Raw genomic sequence first — 14,675 nt, 5'->3', positions numbered from 1 at the left:
GATGAAGAGGACTCCGAGTGAAAGGAGGAGTTACTATGGGCGTACAACTCAGCAGAGGCAAGCAAGTAGTTGGTGGTCTGAGTGTGTAATGAGGACTACAATAGTTCATCAGACTGGCCTAAAGAGCTAGGAGATGCTTGCTATAGAGAGGTTGATAAGATAGTTGGGAGTTTGGAATTTCCTTGAGCTACAAAATGTCATTGTATTTTTGAAAAGGTAAAAATTGTCTAGGCATTTCTTGGACTTGTGGACTTTCTCGGACTGCCATCATCCATGATCTATGGTGCTCGCAATATCTAATTTTGTGTCAATCTACTTTCATGTTAATACTTAAATGTTTTAAGTATCCTGGTGGTTGAAATTTGACAATTGAAGATAACCAGACTAAAGGGGACTATTTTAGTATAGCACTGTGTAACGAATTTTAGGATAGCATGGTAGTAGTGCAGGATAACTGGTCGCCAGCATAGTGGTTGGTTACACACTAGGATAGCGTGGTGGTTTGCTTCTATTATATACACTTAAAACAAGCATGGGATTTATCGGTTGGGATTTACAAAAATAATTTAATAAAACTAGTGCAGTGATTGTTTGGGATTTACAAAAACAAGTGCGGTGGTTAGTTTGGGATTTACTAAAATAAGTGTACTCTCAAATACATTTTCCATTTTCTAGGATAAGTGGAATATTGTTTCCTTGCAATGAGACTATATTTTTCTTAGTACTATCTTAGTCGTCCTCATCCACCGCTCCAAGACACTCCAAGATGTACTCATGCATGTCTAAATCTAATTTGAATACACTCTTTCCCTTCTTTCATTGAGGCATAGGTTGCATCTAGAACTTAATAGATTGTAGTAAATGAGAGTACACAAATGTTTGTGGACTCTTATGTAGCAGTTCATAATTGCGGCCTCTCTTGGATGGATTTGTATACCAAAAAGCTTTGACTACTACATCCCACTTCTCATAGGTTGTTCCCCAATTATCCTTAAATGCTTCCTCAACCGTGTGCTTAGGTTTTGTGCACTATAATAGAAAGTATGGGTCATCTTCCTTGTCCTCCCCAGAGACAGCGACAACTACAAAGTTATCCCCCTCTTCCAGATAGTCATTGAGGTCATCGAAACTCTCCCCAAAGTGTGGTGAGTCGTTTTTTTTCTCTCCATTATTTGTCACTCCATTTGAATGTAGAGGAAAAACTTGAACTCGCTCCCATGGCTTCACAGTTGCAATGTTCTCACAATCGTCATAATCCCCTATGATACATGTACTATAGAAACAAGAAAGTTTTCTTGTTTTAATCAGTTGGTTGTTTGAAAAGCCCCATATTTTGTGTAGACCATGAACTCCTTTAAGTTTCACGCAATCTTGCTTGCTTCTCCTTTGCGCTTCATCCACTTTCACTTCATGGAACACTCTACGTACTACACTATTCTTAAGGCTTTGTTTACTGTATGTTAAATTAGAAAAGCATGCTACACAAATAAGGTGTCACGTTTCTTGTCATCCAAATGTAGAAATGGTATGTGTGTTACACTAACCTAGACTCCTGTGAGTCAGCAACCAAATTGGCATCAGTCGTGGAAGAATCAAGCAAATGACTGTACGTGATATGCACAAGAATTGTTATCTGGTTGTTGTACCGATGAGCACTTTGTATCTCATCTTGCTGGTTTAGGCACCACTGGCCTACGTTGTATCAAGCATGTGTATGATGTGGTCCTCAAACAGCTTGCATCCCATCCGCTTTTTACATATGTCCTTTCTATTTGGAGAAACTCTCGTATTTTCATGCCAAAACATCATCACTGTAGCAATGACTTCCGCACTTAGGCCGTCTCTCCTTTTCTTGTATTCTATTGAAGCCCACAGACTTCTCCGATCAAGATGATCATGCATTGCTTCTGCTCTACGTTCAACTGCTGATGCCATGCTGGTCCTTATGATTGATAACATCTTCGACATTGTGCACCCAAGCCATTTCTCCTTTGTTTTAGGAGACACCAACATAGATAATGTCGCCCTCTTTGCAGCTAGTTGATCTAAGCTATGCACCCCTTTCACTTTTTATATATGCCCTTTCTTAGGTTAGAGAGCATCGCCCCTTGGGTGTGCATCTCCCGAGGTGTTGGTAGGGTTATTACTCTATGAATTTTAGGGTGCATGCTAAAGCTTGTGAAGACTCAAGACTGGTATTCACCTAAATGGCATGATGTTGCTACATCAAATGCTCCCACCAATCATGACACCACAACTCGTGTTCTTTGCTCAGATGGCAATGATCAAATGTGTGCATCTGCAATCGCTTCCTGCTACCGTTCTACAAGGAGTCTTCTTTCTTCTCGTTGTTTCTTCCTTTGTGAATGTTGCAAAAGTGTCTTCCATTTCTATTTCGATACCGTGCCATCGCTTTCCTCAACCCACAATCCGTTCCTTGTGCCTTGACCAGGCTTTTCAGTTTTCCTGTCTCATAGCCTCTATTTGCTTCAGGCTAACAAACAATATGCGGCACTAACTAGCATTATTAAGCACCATTAACAAGTACTATGTGGAACTAAATAGTATGTCACGACAGTAATAACAAGAACTAACAAGCAATATGTGGCACTATCAAGTAGTAAGAAGAACTACTATGTGGGCATAAACAAGCACTATCTAGTAACTAACAAGCATTGTGTGGAGCTAAATAGCTCTCACAACACTAACAAGCTTTAACAAGCAATATCTGGCACTATTAAGCACGAACAAGAACTAGTACACAACACTAACAAGTACTATTAAGAACTAGTATCATCACTAACTAGTATGTGACACCATCAAACACTATGATGTGATCAACTAACACTAATAAAGCAATTTGTGGTAGTTCAAGCAATATGTGCAACGATGAGAAGGAATATTTAACTAACAAGTAGTATGTCAGTAAATAGCAACAACAAGTAATATGTCAGTAAATAGCACTAACTATAACAAGTAGTATGTCAGTAAATAGCAACAACAAGTAGTATGTTAGTAAGTAGCAATCTGTTATAGTTCAAGCAGCTTGTGCCATGATGAGAAGGAATATGTAACACTAACTAGCACTAACAAGTAGTATGTCAGTAGTATGTTGATAAGCATAACTATCACTAACAAGTAGTATGCTAGTAAATAGCAACAACAAGTAGTATGTCAGTAAGTAGCAATCTGTTATAGTTCAAGCAGCTTGTGCCACGGTGAGAAGGAATATGTAACACTAACTAGCACTAACAAGTAGTATGTCAATAGTATGTTGATAAGGATCTTGATAAGACCTTGATAAAACACTCACCTGGGGAACATCCAAAAGATGAACAGGGTGTGCTACATATGACTTTCTCCCTATCTATTTGAGGCATACATCCTCTTTATTGGGTGAGACACGAGTTTGCATTGACCAAAAGGAGAACACCAGCTCTTTCACCTCCTCTGTAATGGTGTTAGGCTACTAATATGTGATTGCCATTGGCATGTGGATAAGGGGAGACTTTGATCATCATTTAGAAGCAACCTAGATTTGGCTGCATATAAATTCCTCCTATGAATACTCAAAATTCTTGAGGTTGCTAAAATGTTTAGGTTGGGAGACGAGCCATCATTCACTAACATCATCAAACTAGACCTCCAAAAAAATAGCTCATTTGAAGACTTTGCTTGCTTCACCATATCAAGGTATTGCGAATACCACATCTAGGAGAGCTGCTTGGATATTAGCTTCATCTTTTGTTTCTTGGAGCCGAATGTCTTTCAAGGCTGGATGATTTAGCAATCTATTTAATATGTCTCTTTTTGCTGCACTATCCATTTCTAGCTGTTTGCTCATTAAAAAATTGTGCCACAGCATGGTAGACTTTCTTTCTCTTTCTTTCATCACTACTAACACTGGACTCCTTCACCTTTGCTTTGTTGCGTTGTTCCTTTCTCGTTGCTTTGTATTCCCTTATCATCATGGTGCGCTGGTCATGAGCACAATGGGTGCATGATGAGGATGCATGGATGGAGCATCTACACAAATGTTGATCATCGTGGCTTGTTGAAGTCAAATCCAACATTTGGTTCTGAATCATGCACTCCATGTTTAACAAAGTATGTTTGAATGGTCCAACACAAAAGCAGGTGAGCAAGAAGGTCATGAAAGAAATCATATAACAATGTATTTGCAAGCTACTAGCAAGGGAGTTACACACAACATAGCACCATAGAGACTAAGAGAAAGATGTTGAAGAGTCGATCACTGGAGTTGCACAATGCATGAGTTCTGTGGATCAATGAGGTACTACGTCTTGAGGTATTAGTGTCTTTGGAATCACCTTGCTCCATTTCACCAACATAAACAAAACATCAGAGGAGCTCTAAACGGAAAACACACAATAATCACTTCCGAGCAACAACAAAAGTAGTGGCTGTATAATTGATAGAGCCTTGACAAGACTGTATTCATCAGCAACAGCTAAGAGAGAGAGAGATTCATCAGCAGAGACAGCTGAGAGAGAGAGAGAGAGAGAGAGAGCAACAGCACCTCAAAGCACCTTGCAGCATTCGAGAGAGAGCAGCAAACAGAGTCAAACACAGGGAGGGGCAAGGGGAGAGAGAGAAAAAGACACAGAGGGGGCGGGAAGGGAGAGACAGAGAGACCATGTCGTGGAGGCAATTACAAGGCTTTCACATTTCGGTTACGTTCTAAGAAATTTGAATGTTCGAAGGTGCTTTACCCCGCTTGTAATAGCACCTCCTTAGGCATGTCCCGAACTACACTTTTTGTACCACCTTAACATGCTACCACCCTTTGTTGATTCAATTAAAACATAATACAACATAATAGATAAAAAATTAATGTATTTGACATATGTGATATCCATCTAAATTACATGGCCCTTCAAATTAGAAATATGTGGTTGTAAAGAACATTAATCAAACTAGAGGCTTTGGCTAGTAAAATACTCATATTCATGTGCCGCTTAAGTGAAAGCTCTACCTTTTAGGAGACAAGGCCTACAACATAGGCAATGGCAAATCATCCATGCTAGATGATTCAATATATTTGGAAATGTAGTAGTTATTTAGTATATTTAGAAATGGAGGAATTTTGTTGTCTTTCATCATAAAGAGCTACCGAATGAGATGCTAAAAGAGATGAGTGGGAGCTACTTAGAATAGTTCAGCATTTTGATCATAAAAGTTTGGAAGGAGTGATCACATATATGGCATTAGAGATTGCCCTATAATGTCAGCTTACAAAGGTGCTTCTTTCCTTTCTGTATCTCTCTTTTTTAAAGTTTAATCTCCTTTTAGATTTTGTAGAAAAAAACTAGAAGCTTTTAATCATGGGTCTCTCTCTCTCTCTCTCTCTCTCTATGCATACATATGTATGTATGTATGCATGCATGCATGCATGCATGCATGTGTGTGTGTGTGTGTCCATCTAGTTGCCTTGATATTTATGTATTTATATTTAAATTTATTTATAAATATAAATATAAATACAAAAGTAATTGCCTCCTCTCTCTCTCTCTCTCTCTCTCTCTTTGTGTGTGTGTGTGTGTGTGTGTGTGTGTGTGTCTGTGTCTGTCCATCTATTATATATATATATATATTTACGTAAACAGAAAATAAGTAGATGGACAGACACAGTATGTGTGCATGTGTGTGTGTGTGTGTGTGTGTGTCTGTGTGTCTATCCATCTATTATATATATATATATTTACATAAATAGAAAATAACTAGAGAGAGAGAGAGAGAGAGAATGTCACGTCACATTCTCTCTCTCTCTCTCTCTCTCTCTCTTTTTGTGTGTGTGTGTGTGTGTGTGTGTGTGTGTCTGTCTGTCCATCTATTATATATATATATATTTACATATTTATGTAAACATATATATATATAATATTTACATTATATATGTGTGTGTGCATGTCCATCTATTATATATATATATTTTTACATATTTATGTAAATATATATATATATAATAGATGGACAGACACACACACACACACACACACACACACACACACAAAGAGAGAGAGAGAGAGAGAGAGAGAGAGGAGGCAATTACTTTATACAACATGTAACTTAGTAGTTCCATTAATGGGATATCATTTTTAATTTTGGGACTTATGTGCCATTTATAGCACTATGATGTAAATGCTTATCAAATATAATATAGTAGGGGACTTTGATATTTTATATTGCAACATGTATATGTATGAAAGAGGGGGTATTTTAAATGTAAAATCTTAAATATAGGGTTATTTTAAATTTGTACTTTTTCACACGTGTGTTAGGGGTTTTTGGAGAGTGACTACCTGATGTATGTGCACGTCATGTGTGTGCGCATGTGTGTGTGTGTGTGTGTGTGTGTGTGTGTGTGAGAGAGAGAGAGAGAGAGAGAGAATGTGACGTGATCCTTTTGTACTTTGAATGTACATTTGCCAAAAGCCTTGGGAACTTCCCTTGGGATGAGGCTTTTTATCATGAACAAAGTAGCCTTATGCTCCACATTCATGATGTATTCATGTAGTAGAATCATTTAAATATGATTCTGCTTTTATGATTTTGAAAATGGGAGCATCCTTTTACTAAAGGCTTGGAAATGGGGTCCTCTATCAAGCTAATTCTATATATTGACAATCATGTTACTTGTAATGTAAATTCCAACATGATAGCATTAAAGCTTTCTATGAAGATTGCAAGCCCAAAGTAGGGGGGCGGCACATGTCATCAAATAAAGCAATTGCTTGGGTATGAATCACACTATATCTCATTGATAGTTTGAAAAGCCACTAGAGATCTATATGTTGACAACCATGTTACTTATAATTTGAATGCTAATGTGATAGCATTAAAGCTTTTTATGAAGATTGAAAGCCCAAAGTAGGGGTCCTACACATGTCATCAAATAAAGCAAGTTGCTTGGGTATGAATCGCATTGTGTCTCATTGATGAACACTAGAGATGTTTCACGCATGCTTCACAAAAAAGGGCCTATTACTAGTGGGATATCATTACATTGCACATGATGAATAGGGTAAGTGCAAGCATTCATTTGTGTGAGTCCTGTATAATGTGGTGCTTTACGGCCGAAACTATGGTGGAATCGCCCCATTTGGAGGGATCACACAGCAACATGGAGGGAATGATGGGGAAAATAGAGAGGCTCGAAAGTGAATACTAAAGTTTTATATAGTATGGGGTACTCATCACATGGGGTAGAAAGATTTTGAGGAGCGATAAGAAATTTCACACGAGTTATTATCTTTAGAAGGGGAGATTGAGCCTTATCATATCTACAATGAGGTTTTCATGGGCACTTGCTTGGATGGATTTATTTCATAGAAGTTGGTTATAAAGCACAGTGAAGGTGTGGTGTAGAACATATGATGGTATCGAAGTAATCCACAATGATGAGGTGGAGCAAGTTTGATGGTGAGAGGAATTAAGGGTCAAGTCCATGGACAAGTAAAGAAGAAATGTTGTCAAAAACAAATTCTAAAAATGTGGGAAACTACAAAGGAGGATTGGGATGTGGGATTCTAGTGTGCCCCTTTCATGTGATTTTGTTACCGCATGCTTACAAGCTATGACTTTTGTATTCATGTTACTATTTTCTAGGCAAAACATTATTATTTCTATGTAAGACATTACCTTTGTTTCCATTTTCTAGGCAAGGCATTATTGTTGCTTTGAAATATCTTATTAGTTGGGTCATTGTTACCCACACTAATTTCACTTTAAAAATGAACCGCATGCTATATACGGCTTTTGGTTAGAATTTATTGCCTCGTAAAATGTTTCCCATGACTCTCCCCTTATTGGAATTGATGTTCGTCCATGATTTTGTTTATTTCCCCCAAATCTTCGTTAGGTGCAATTTCTTGAAGCCAATACTCTGGAGACCCTTTAACTCTCGTTTCACTCAAAATAAAACATTGTTGCTCTTGTCCTTTTTATTGGGATTTTAGACATTGTGGGGAAGGAGGGCATTTTTCCATAGCAAAGTGGGGAGGGAGGTATCCAAGTTATTGGGAGGTTGAATACCCATTTTCTAATCAATAGATGGAGTATGCCCTTATACATGGCAATACCTTGCCTTCCAGTATACATGAATGGTATGAAAATAAGAAAGAAACCCTAGGAAATGGATAAAGGAATGGTGTAAAATAGTGATTCAAGTTCCCACCCTTGGTCCTTGGATATGGGGGGTTTGGGGAATGCAAATTGAAATGTATTGTATTTGATGGCCAAACAACAAGGTGGTCCATTAGGATTTCAAGGTAGATGTTATCAAATTCTTTAGTCATGCAAGTGGAGTAATAGGATTATTCAAGGGAAGCTAGCCCATTCATAGTTGCTTCTACTCAATGTTGTAAAATTCTAACCATGACCTGACCATTTCGAAGCCCATCACAAAGTCCATGTGCTTGGATCTCTCAATGCCCTCCCTAAACTAGTACTACAGGCTTGCATCATTTGAATGATTGAGGGATAGACAGCATGCCGAATGGCAAGAATTTAATTTTGGTGGTCTATGAATGTTGAGACCATTCCCACAAAAAATGCTTATCATCCCCACATGATATGCTTATCCGAGGATTTCTACAAACTTGTGAAGGGTCTATCAAGGTTTGAATGGAAATCCCTCTTAAGTATTCAATGACCATGCATCTAGCCTGATTCACTACGTGGTGATGTTAGGAGATCAATTTAAAATTGAGGGTTGGGATCTTGTGAATGCACATGCCGAATGTGGACACCTTCGTGTGCTTACACACACCCCATCACATGTCCTCTCATGCCCTTTTGGATACGTATGTATTCTTCAGTCGCTCTTTGCATACATCCCTATATAATTCTTATTATATGGGTGACATTTCTCTACATCTTTTAGAAGTGTTTTTCCATTGCTTCTAGATGCCACACTTGGTGGTGCCGATTTCACACACACACACACACATGCACATGTGTGCATACATTCATATGCATATGCATGTGTGCACACAGATTTGTTTAACATGCACGTAGTCTGCCTTCCACTAGAAGAATTCATTGGAGTGGGAACTTGTTGTTGTCACATTAGAGAATCAACATATATGAACAAGACTTCATGTATGCAGCCATACATAAGGGGTTTTTTCTTTTACAAATAAAAAGGCTTAGATTTAATAAGAAGAGACCAATATGAAACAAGCATGTAAGTAGGAGTTTTCTAATTATCTTTTGAGCACACATGTTATGTATGTTTTTCTAGTAAGAGTCATTCCTAGGTTTGATAGGATTCAAACAAATTTTTTATGTTCCCATGTGGCTTTCATTCTAATATATTTAAAGGTTTGAGAGATTGAATGGGCTCTAAAATGCTTGAATGAACTATTGGAAAAAATGGAATATTTGGAGCACCTATTTCTCTATCTAGCATCAACAAACTTGGTATTGCTAGGATAAAAAAGCACCCTTGAAAGTTTGCTTGCATTCAAGGAGTCGCCCAAAGATGATTGGTTTTCTCCTACTTTCCTAGTCAATTTAATGTGTGGACCTACATGGGATGCATGGTAATAAAAAGGTGAGGGAGATCTGCATGCTTGATGAGATATGTGTGAGAATTAGCGTGATGTTCTCAAAAAGCGGTGTGACAAAGCACATCAATACCCATTGTTTCTTGTTTTTTCTCGATTTCTTTTGCTCTCCATTGCTTGCATGAATAGTATGTGCCACACATTCTATGAGTGAAGGCCATAGAAGATAGGGATTGAGAGGAATTCTCCCCATCGTTATGGTGATTGCTTGTTTTTTTTTTTGGGCAAAAACTATTATAATATTCGAAGAGAGAATGAGAAAGATTGTTCCCATTATGTTAGAGAGGAGAGTGTGAGAAAAAACAATATTTAGCCCAGTTGAATGGCAATCAAACTAGCAAATTTGAGAGTTGAATGGCAATCAAACAAGCAAAATTTGAGAATCCCATCGAAAGTCATGAGGTGGGAATATAACGAAAAAGTCTAAAATGCTAACGGTATTGATGGATAGTGCAACCAAGCAATTTGAGAATGCAATGAAAGGACTAAAATTCTAAGGGGCTGGTTGTTTAGTGATTGAAAAACAATTTGGAAACTTAAGTGTGTGTGTGAGAGAGAGAGAGAGAGAGAGAGAGCAAAGTGACTGAGCCCTTGGGTGAGGGATGGGAGAGAGAGAGAGAGACATTGCCAGCCTGTGTAGTCCGATTGCATGAGTCCGGTAGGCATTCGATTGCAGTTGGGTACTGAACCACCCCAAAAAGCTACATGTGCCAACGGGGTGGGAAATGCTCAACTGAAGAAGTTTGATTTTTGGGTCATCGTGTTTATCAGAGAAGCTGAGAGCTTACTAGGAGGCTATGGCGTCTGGTCACAACTGAAACCTGCCCAAGGCCTCCCCTTCCCTCGCTACACCCGCCTTCATCGCCCCCACCCAACTTCGCCTCATCGCTTCATAACCATACCCTTCTTTGACTCGTGCTCGAAAACCCCGCCTCTTCACGCCTCCCATCTATTTCCTTCCATTTTCTACCTCTTCTCCTCCTGCTCTTTCTGTTCTGCCATCTCCTTCCCTTTGCAGAGCATCTTCGCCCCCCCCCCTCGAAGCTTTCTCTGCCATTCTTCATCCTCCCCTCGCCTCGAGCAGCACCAGCAGCCTCACGGACGAGACCTTGAGAGACAGCTTTACCTTGCAGAGAATTTCTTTCTCAGTTGCTTTCTGGTTTTGCTGGTGGAGGATCCATCTGTGCGACTTGGGACCGGTAGCTGTGCGAGATCCTTGCTGTATTCGCTCTTTGCTCGGAAATTGGGACCAGACGCAGCAAGGGAGCAAGCGAGCGCGGACGGAGCTCCAGTTGCTTGCTTCCAATGGGTGACCACTTCTCTCTGGATGTTGACCGCCTCGGTTCTTCTTCCTCCGCCCAGCCTTCTTCTCAATCCTCCTCAAGAATGTCGCCTCTCATCGCACAGCCTCCTCCGCATTCCGTTGTCGACTTGTTTCCGCAGCAAACGCCTCAGCATTCGCTTTCCATGAACGCGTTTGTGTCGACCTCCAGCTTCGAGCCTCTCCTCCTCGGCGAGAGTGCCGTTGCAGAATGTAGGATCTGCCAGGAAGAGGAGGACGTTGCGAAGCTGGAGAATCCGTGTGCCTGTTCAGGTAGTGTGAAGGTGAGAGGCTGTGCACTCTGTGGCAATCTGTTCAGCCTGTTATGGTGTGGGAAACTGGAACTGAAACGATTCTTGTGTGTACAACAGTATGCGCATCGCAAGTGCGTACAGCGCTGGTGCAACGAGAAAGGAGACACGACGTGCGAGATATGCCTACAGGTAAGTGAAAGAGGACGGAGCTCGATCTTGATGCATAGCAACTGATGAGCAACATGATGTGAGCTAAAATATTGGTGTGGTGAACAGGCGTTCAAGGGTGGCTATACAGCTCCTCCTGCTGCGCCAGCGTTGTCTGGCGTTGTTGCGATAGATTTCAGGTAAAATTTGGGAGAGACGATCGACGCATGAATGAGAGTGAATTTGTTGCTGCTAAATTGACGATGAGGGGAATGCACGATGATTCGAGAGCGAAAGTTTTGGGAGTGCAAGATGATGCGAGCGAAGAACGATAGATCCTCGCCGGATTTCCGCTCAAATCATCTTCCAATTCCAAATCTTCACTAGATTTTTTGGTGTCGTTTTGGTGCTCATGTTTTCTGTTTTTCCTGCAGCGATGACTACACCATCGAGCTCAACGATCCTCGACTCTTGGCTATGGCGGCAGCTCAGCGCCGTTTCCTCGATGCAGAATACGAAGAAGCCAACTCCAGCAGCGCTGCCTGTTGCCGATCTGCAGCTCTCATCGTAAGCCGTTTCTGCTTCGATCTTCATCATCTTCATCTTCATCTTCATCTTCATCTTCATCATCATCTTCATCTTCATCTTTATCTTTGTCTTTGTCTTCGTCTTCATCTTCATTTCTCCTTCGATGATCTTCATCTTCATCTTTCATCTTTGTCTTCCGTCTTTCTTTTCATCTTCTTTCTCACCTTCTCGGCTTCTTCTACCAGCTTATGGCCCTTCTCCTCCTCCGCCACGCCATCGCTATGGCAGCCGCCAGCGCTGAAGAAGACGCGTCCATGTTCTTCACCGTAAGTGCCTTCTCTGGCCGAAAATCTTCCCGCCGCAGCTCGTCCTCACAAACCACCGATTTCACCTCACCTCCCGTTTTTGTTTGCTCACAGCTCTTCCTGCTCCGAGCCGCTGGCTTCCTGTTGCCCTGCTACATCATGGCTCGAGCCATGAACATCTTGCAAACCCGGCGTCACAGACAGGTAAAATTCGAACTGCCGGATTGACAATGTATTGTGATTCTCTTCCATGGAATTTTGGAGCGATAATACGCGATTTTGCTTGCGTTATCCTTTGACGTCGCTTGATGTTCCTGTTCTTGGATTGAAAACCAGGAGGCCGCCATGGCAGCAGCCGAAGTGGCTATAATTCTGCAGCAAACGGGCCAAGCTCGAGGGACGCATCTCTCTCTGTCACAGGGGCAATCGCAGGCAAACCATCTCGTTTCGCCGTGAATCGGAGGGGAAATCGCTGATAAGATCCTTAACAAGCTTCTCCTTCATGATTTCCATGGATTGGAGCTTTAAAACAAGCTGAAGAAGATTCATCATGGATTGCAACTCGAGATGCAGAATGCAGCTACACAAGCATCTGTATATGCCAAGAGAAGTAGAAACTGCTCAGTTTTGAAGGATTCTAGCTTATGAATCCTCCTTCACGCTTAGTTTCCTGCATCCCTTAAAAATTGAACTCTCAGAAAGATAAACATCCACTTCTCTTTTGAGAGTATATATATATATATATATATGTCAATCTCTCTCCTCTTCACTTCTTAAGACATATGCAGACTTACTACATATGCTTATTGAAAAGAAGATGTGAGGTTTCTCTGAAAAAAAAGCAAAAGAAAAGAAGAAAGAGGTTCTTGTGCAAGTACACAGGTTCTTCTACTTTCTTGTTAGAACTTCCTCATCATTACTTATGAAGACAAGTTTGTGATTGCATAGTGCTATTTTGTGGAAAGATTGCTAATGGGAACTTTCCTTGGGATCAACAATCTGTCATGATATCCATTGACTTTGGTTGACACCTTACATGTGCGTGGCCCATTGGCTTTTCTAAAGTTATGTGTCCCCTTTCCTGGATAAGTTATGGTGCAAGAGTATCACAATCTACCAAATTCTTAAACAAATGATGGCTTTATGAAAAGTACAATAAAAACCTACTTCTACTAGAGATTATATCCTATTTTATTTGTAAGTTATTTTAAGAGCGAAAGATTTGTATCCTATTTTAGCCATAAGTTATTTTGAAAGACTTTTGATATGGATGGGAGTATTTTTTGATATTAGCTTGTAGTCTAAAAGTTTGAGAGAGTTTCTTTGGTTCTCTTTTGTATTGTAATGCCCCACTGTACTATATAAGTTAGCTTTATTTTCTACTTTATTTATAAGATATTTTAACAACTAAATATTTATATCCTATTTTAGCTATAAGTTATTTTGATAGACGTTTGATATGGATGGGTGTATTTCTTGCTACTAGCTTGTTGTCTAAAAGTTTGAGAGAGTTTCTTTGGTTCTCTTTTGTATTTTAATGCCCCACTATATTAAAAGCACATCTTTCAAAGACTATGAGTGACCTATTACATTGCACTTACTAGAGAAACTATTAAAATACCAATCCAGAAAATGCTAAGAACCTATCTCATACTAGGCATTTGTAGTATCGATAATATCTTTTTAGAAGTTGGCCTTCCTTATGATCTAATAGTGAGTTCATGCCTTTCTTAGGATGACTAAGAAAAATAGAGCTGAATACTTGAGCACCCTCCCGTCTTTGTCTCTGAAAAACTCTTTAAGTTCTTAACTAATACTTTGAGGGGGTGCACTTTCGAATTAGCATGGAAGTTCACCATATCAGTTCTTCTTGGGGTTTCATATACGAACTTCTAGGAGGGAGCAAAGGGCTTTTGTGGGGGAGGGGGTGAAAGGATAAGGAACTAGGAGCTATTGGGGGAAAGGACTAATTTTATCAGATGGTATCTTTAAGGCCAATAAAATTTAGTTCTTAGCTTGAATAATACCTTGGCAAATCCAATATGATGTGGGAATGATTGTAGCTATATCTTCCACATCTAGTGTGCAAAAAGAGCAATAAGGAGAAAAAATGAAAAGAAGAAACTAACAACTAACAAAGAGCTAGTCTAAGGAGAGTTGACAATGTGCTCTTGAACAAAAAATGCAATATAAGGTTGGTTACACACTACCAAGGGGTGCCCAAATAGAGCCCAAAGTGTGGGCACCCCAAAACAATGATGGGTGGTCTGTAATGGGCACACCCCATTACACATCGGGTGCCCATCGTGAGGTTATTAATAATTGAGTGCCCATTGATGGGCACCCCCTTTACACACTGCCCAACTAAGATCCTCCATTCATCATTCCCAGAACTTTTTGTTCTACACTGCCAAGGGGTGCCCAAATAGAGCCCAAAGTGTGGGCACCCCAAAACAATGATGGGCGGTCTGTAATGGGCACCCCCCATTACACACCGGGTGCCCATCGTGAGGTTATTAATAATTGGGTG

General features: G+C 40.1%; 1 protein-coding gene across 1 annotated transcript; it reads left to right on the top strand.

Annotated features, from left to right (window-relative positions):
- Positions 1 to 10,389: 10,389 nt before the first annotated feature.
- On the top strand, positions 10,390 to 13,138 carry LOC147902970 (uncharacterized). Its single transcript, XM_087373200.1, has 7 exons — positions 10,390 to 11,195; positions 11,283 to 11,354; positions 11,442 to 11,512; positions 11,747 to 11,879; positions 12,086 to 12,166; positions 12,260 to 12,349; positions 12,482 to 13,138. Exons 1-7 carry the CDS (start codon positions 10,896 to 10,898, stop codon positions 12,599 to 12,601), a joined length of 867 nt encoding a protein of 288 aa, XP_087229326.1. The 5' UTR covers positions 10,390 to 10,895; the 3' UTR covers positions 12,602 to 13,138.
- The last annotated feature ends 1,537 nt before the right edge of the window (positions 13,139 to 14,675 follow it).

Source organism: Dipteris shenzhenensis, chromosome 4 (genome assembly GCF_047967505.1).
Source record: "Dipteris shenzhenensis isolate YYH24624 ecotype China chromosome 4, Dip_SZ_1.0, whole genome shotgun sequence".
Classification (NCBI taxonomy): domain Eukaryota; kingdom Viridiplantae; phylum Streptophyta; class Polypodiopsida; order Gleicheniales; family Dipteridaceae; genus Dipteris; species Dipteris shenzhenensis.
This window is presented reverse-complemented; position numbering and strand designations above follow the sequence as displayed.

Bases quoted from the DNA above. Each gene is read 5' to 3' on its own strand.
- LOC147902970 (XM_087373200.1), top strand. From the start codon at position 10,896: ATGGGTGACCACTTCTCTCTGGATGTTGACCGCCTCGGTTCTTCTTCC. The intron at 11,513-11,746 runs GTAAAATTTGGG...TTTTTCCTGCAG, and splicing joins GTTGTTGCGATAGATTTCAG to CGATGACTACACCATCGAGC. The intron at 12,350-12,481 runs GTAAAATTCGAA...ATTGAAAACCAG, and splicing joins AAACCCGGCGTCACAGACAG to GAGGCCGCCATGGCAGCAGC.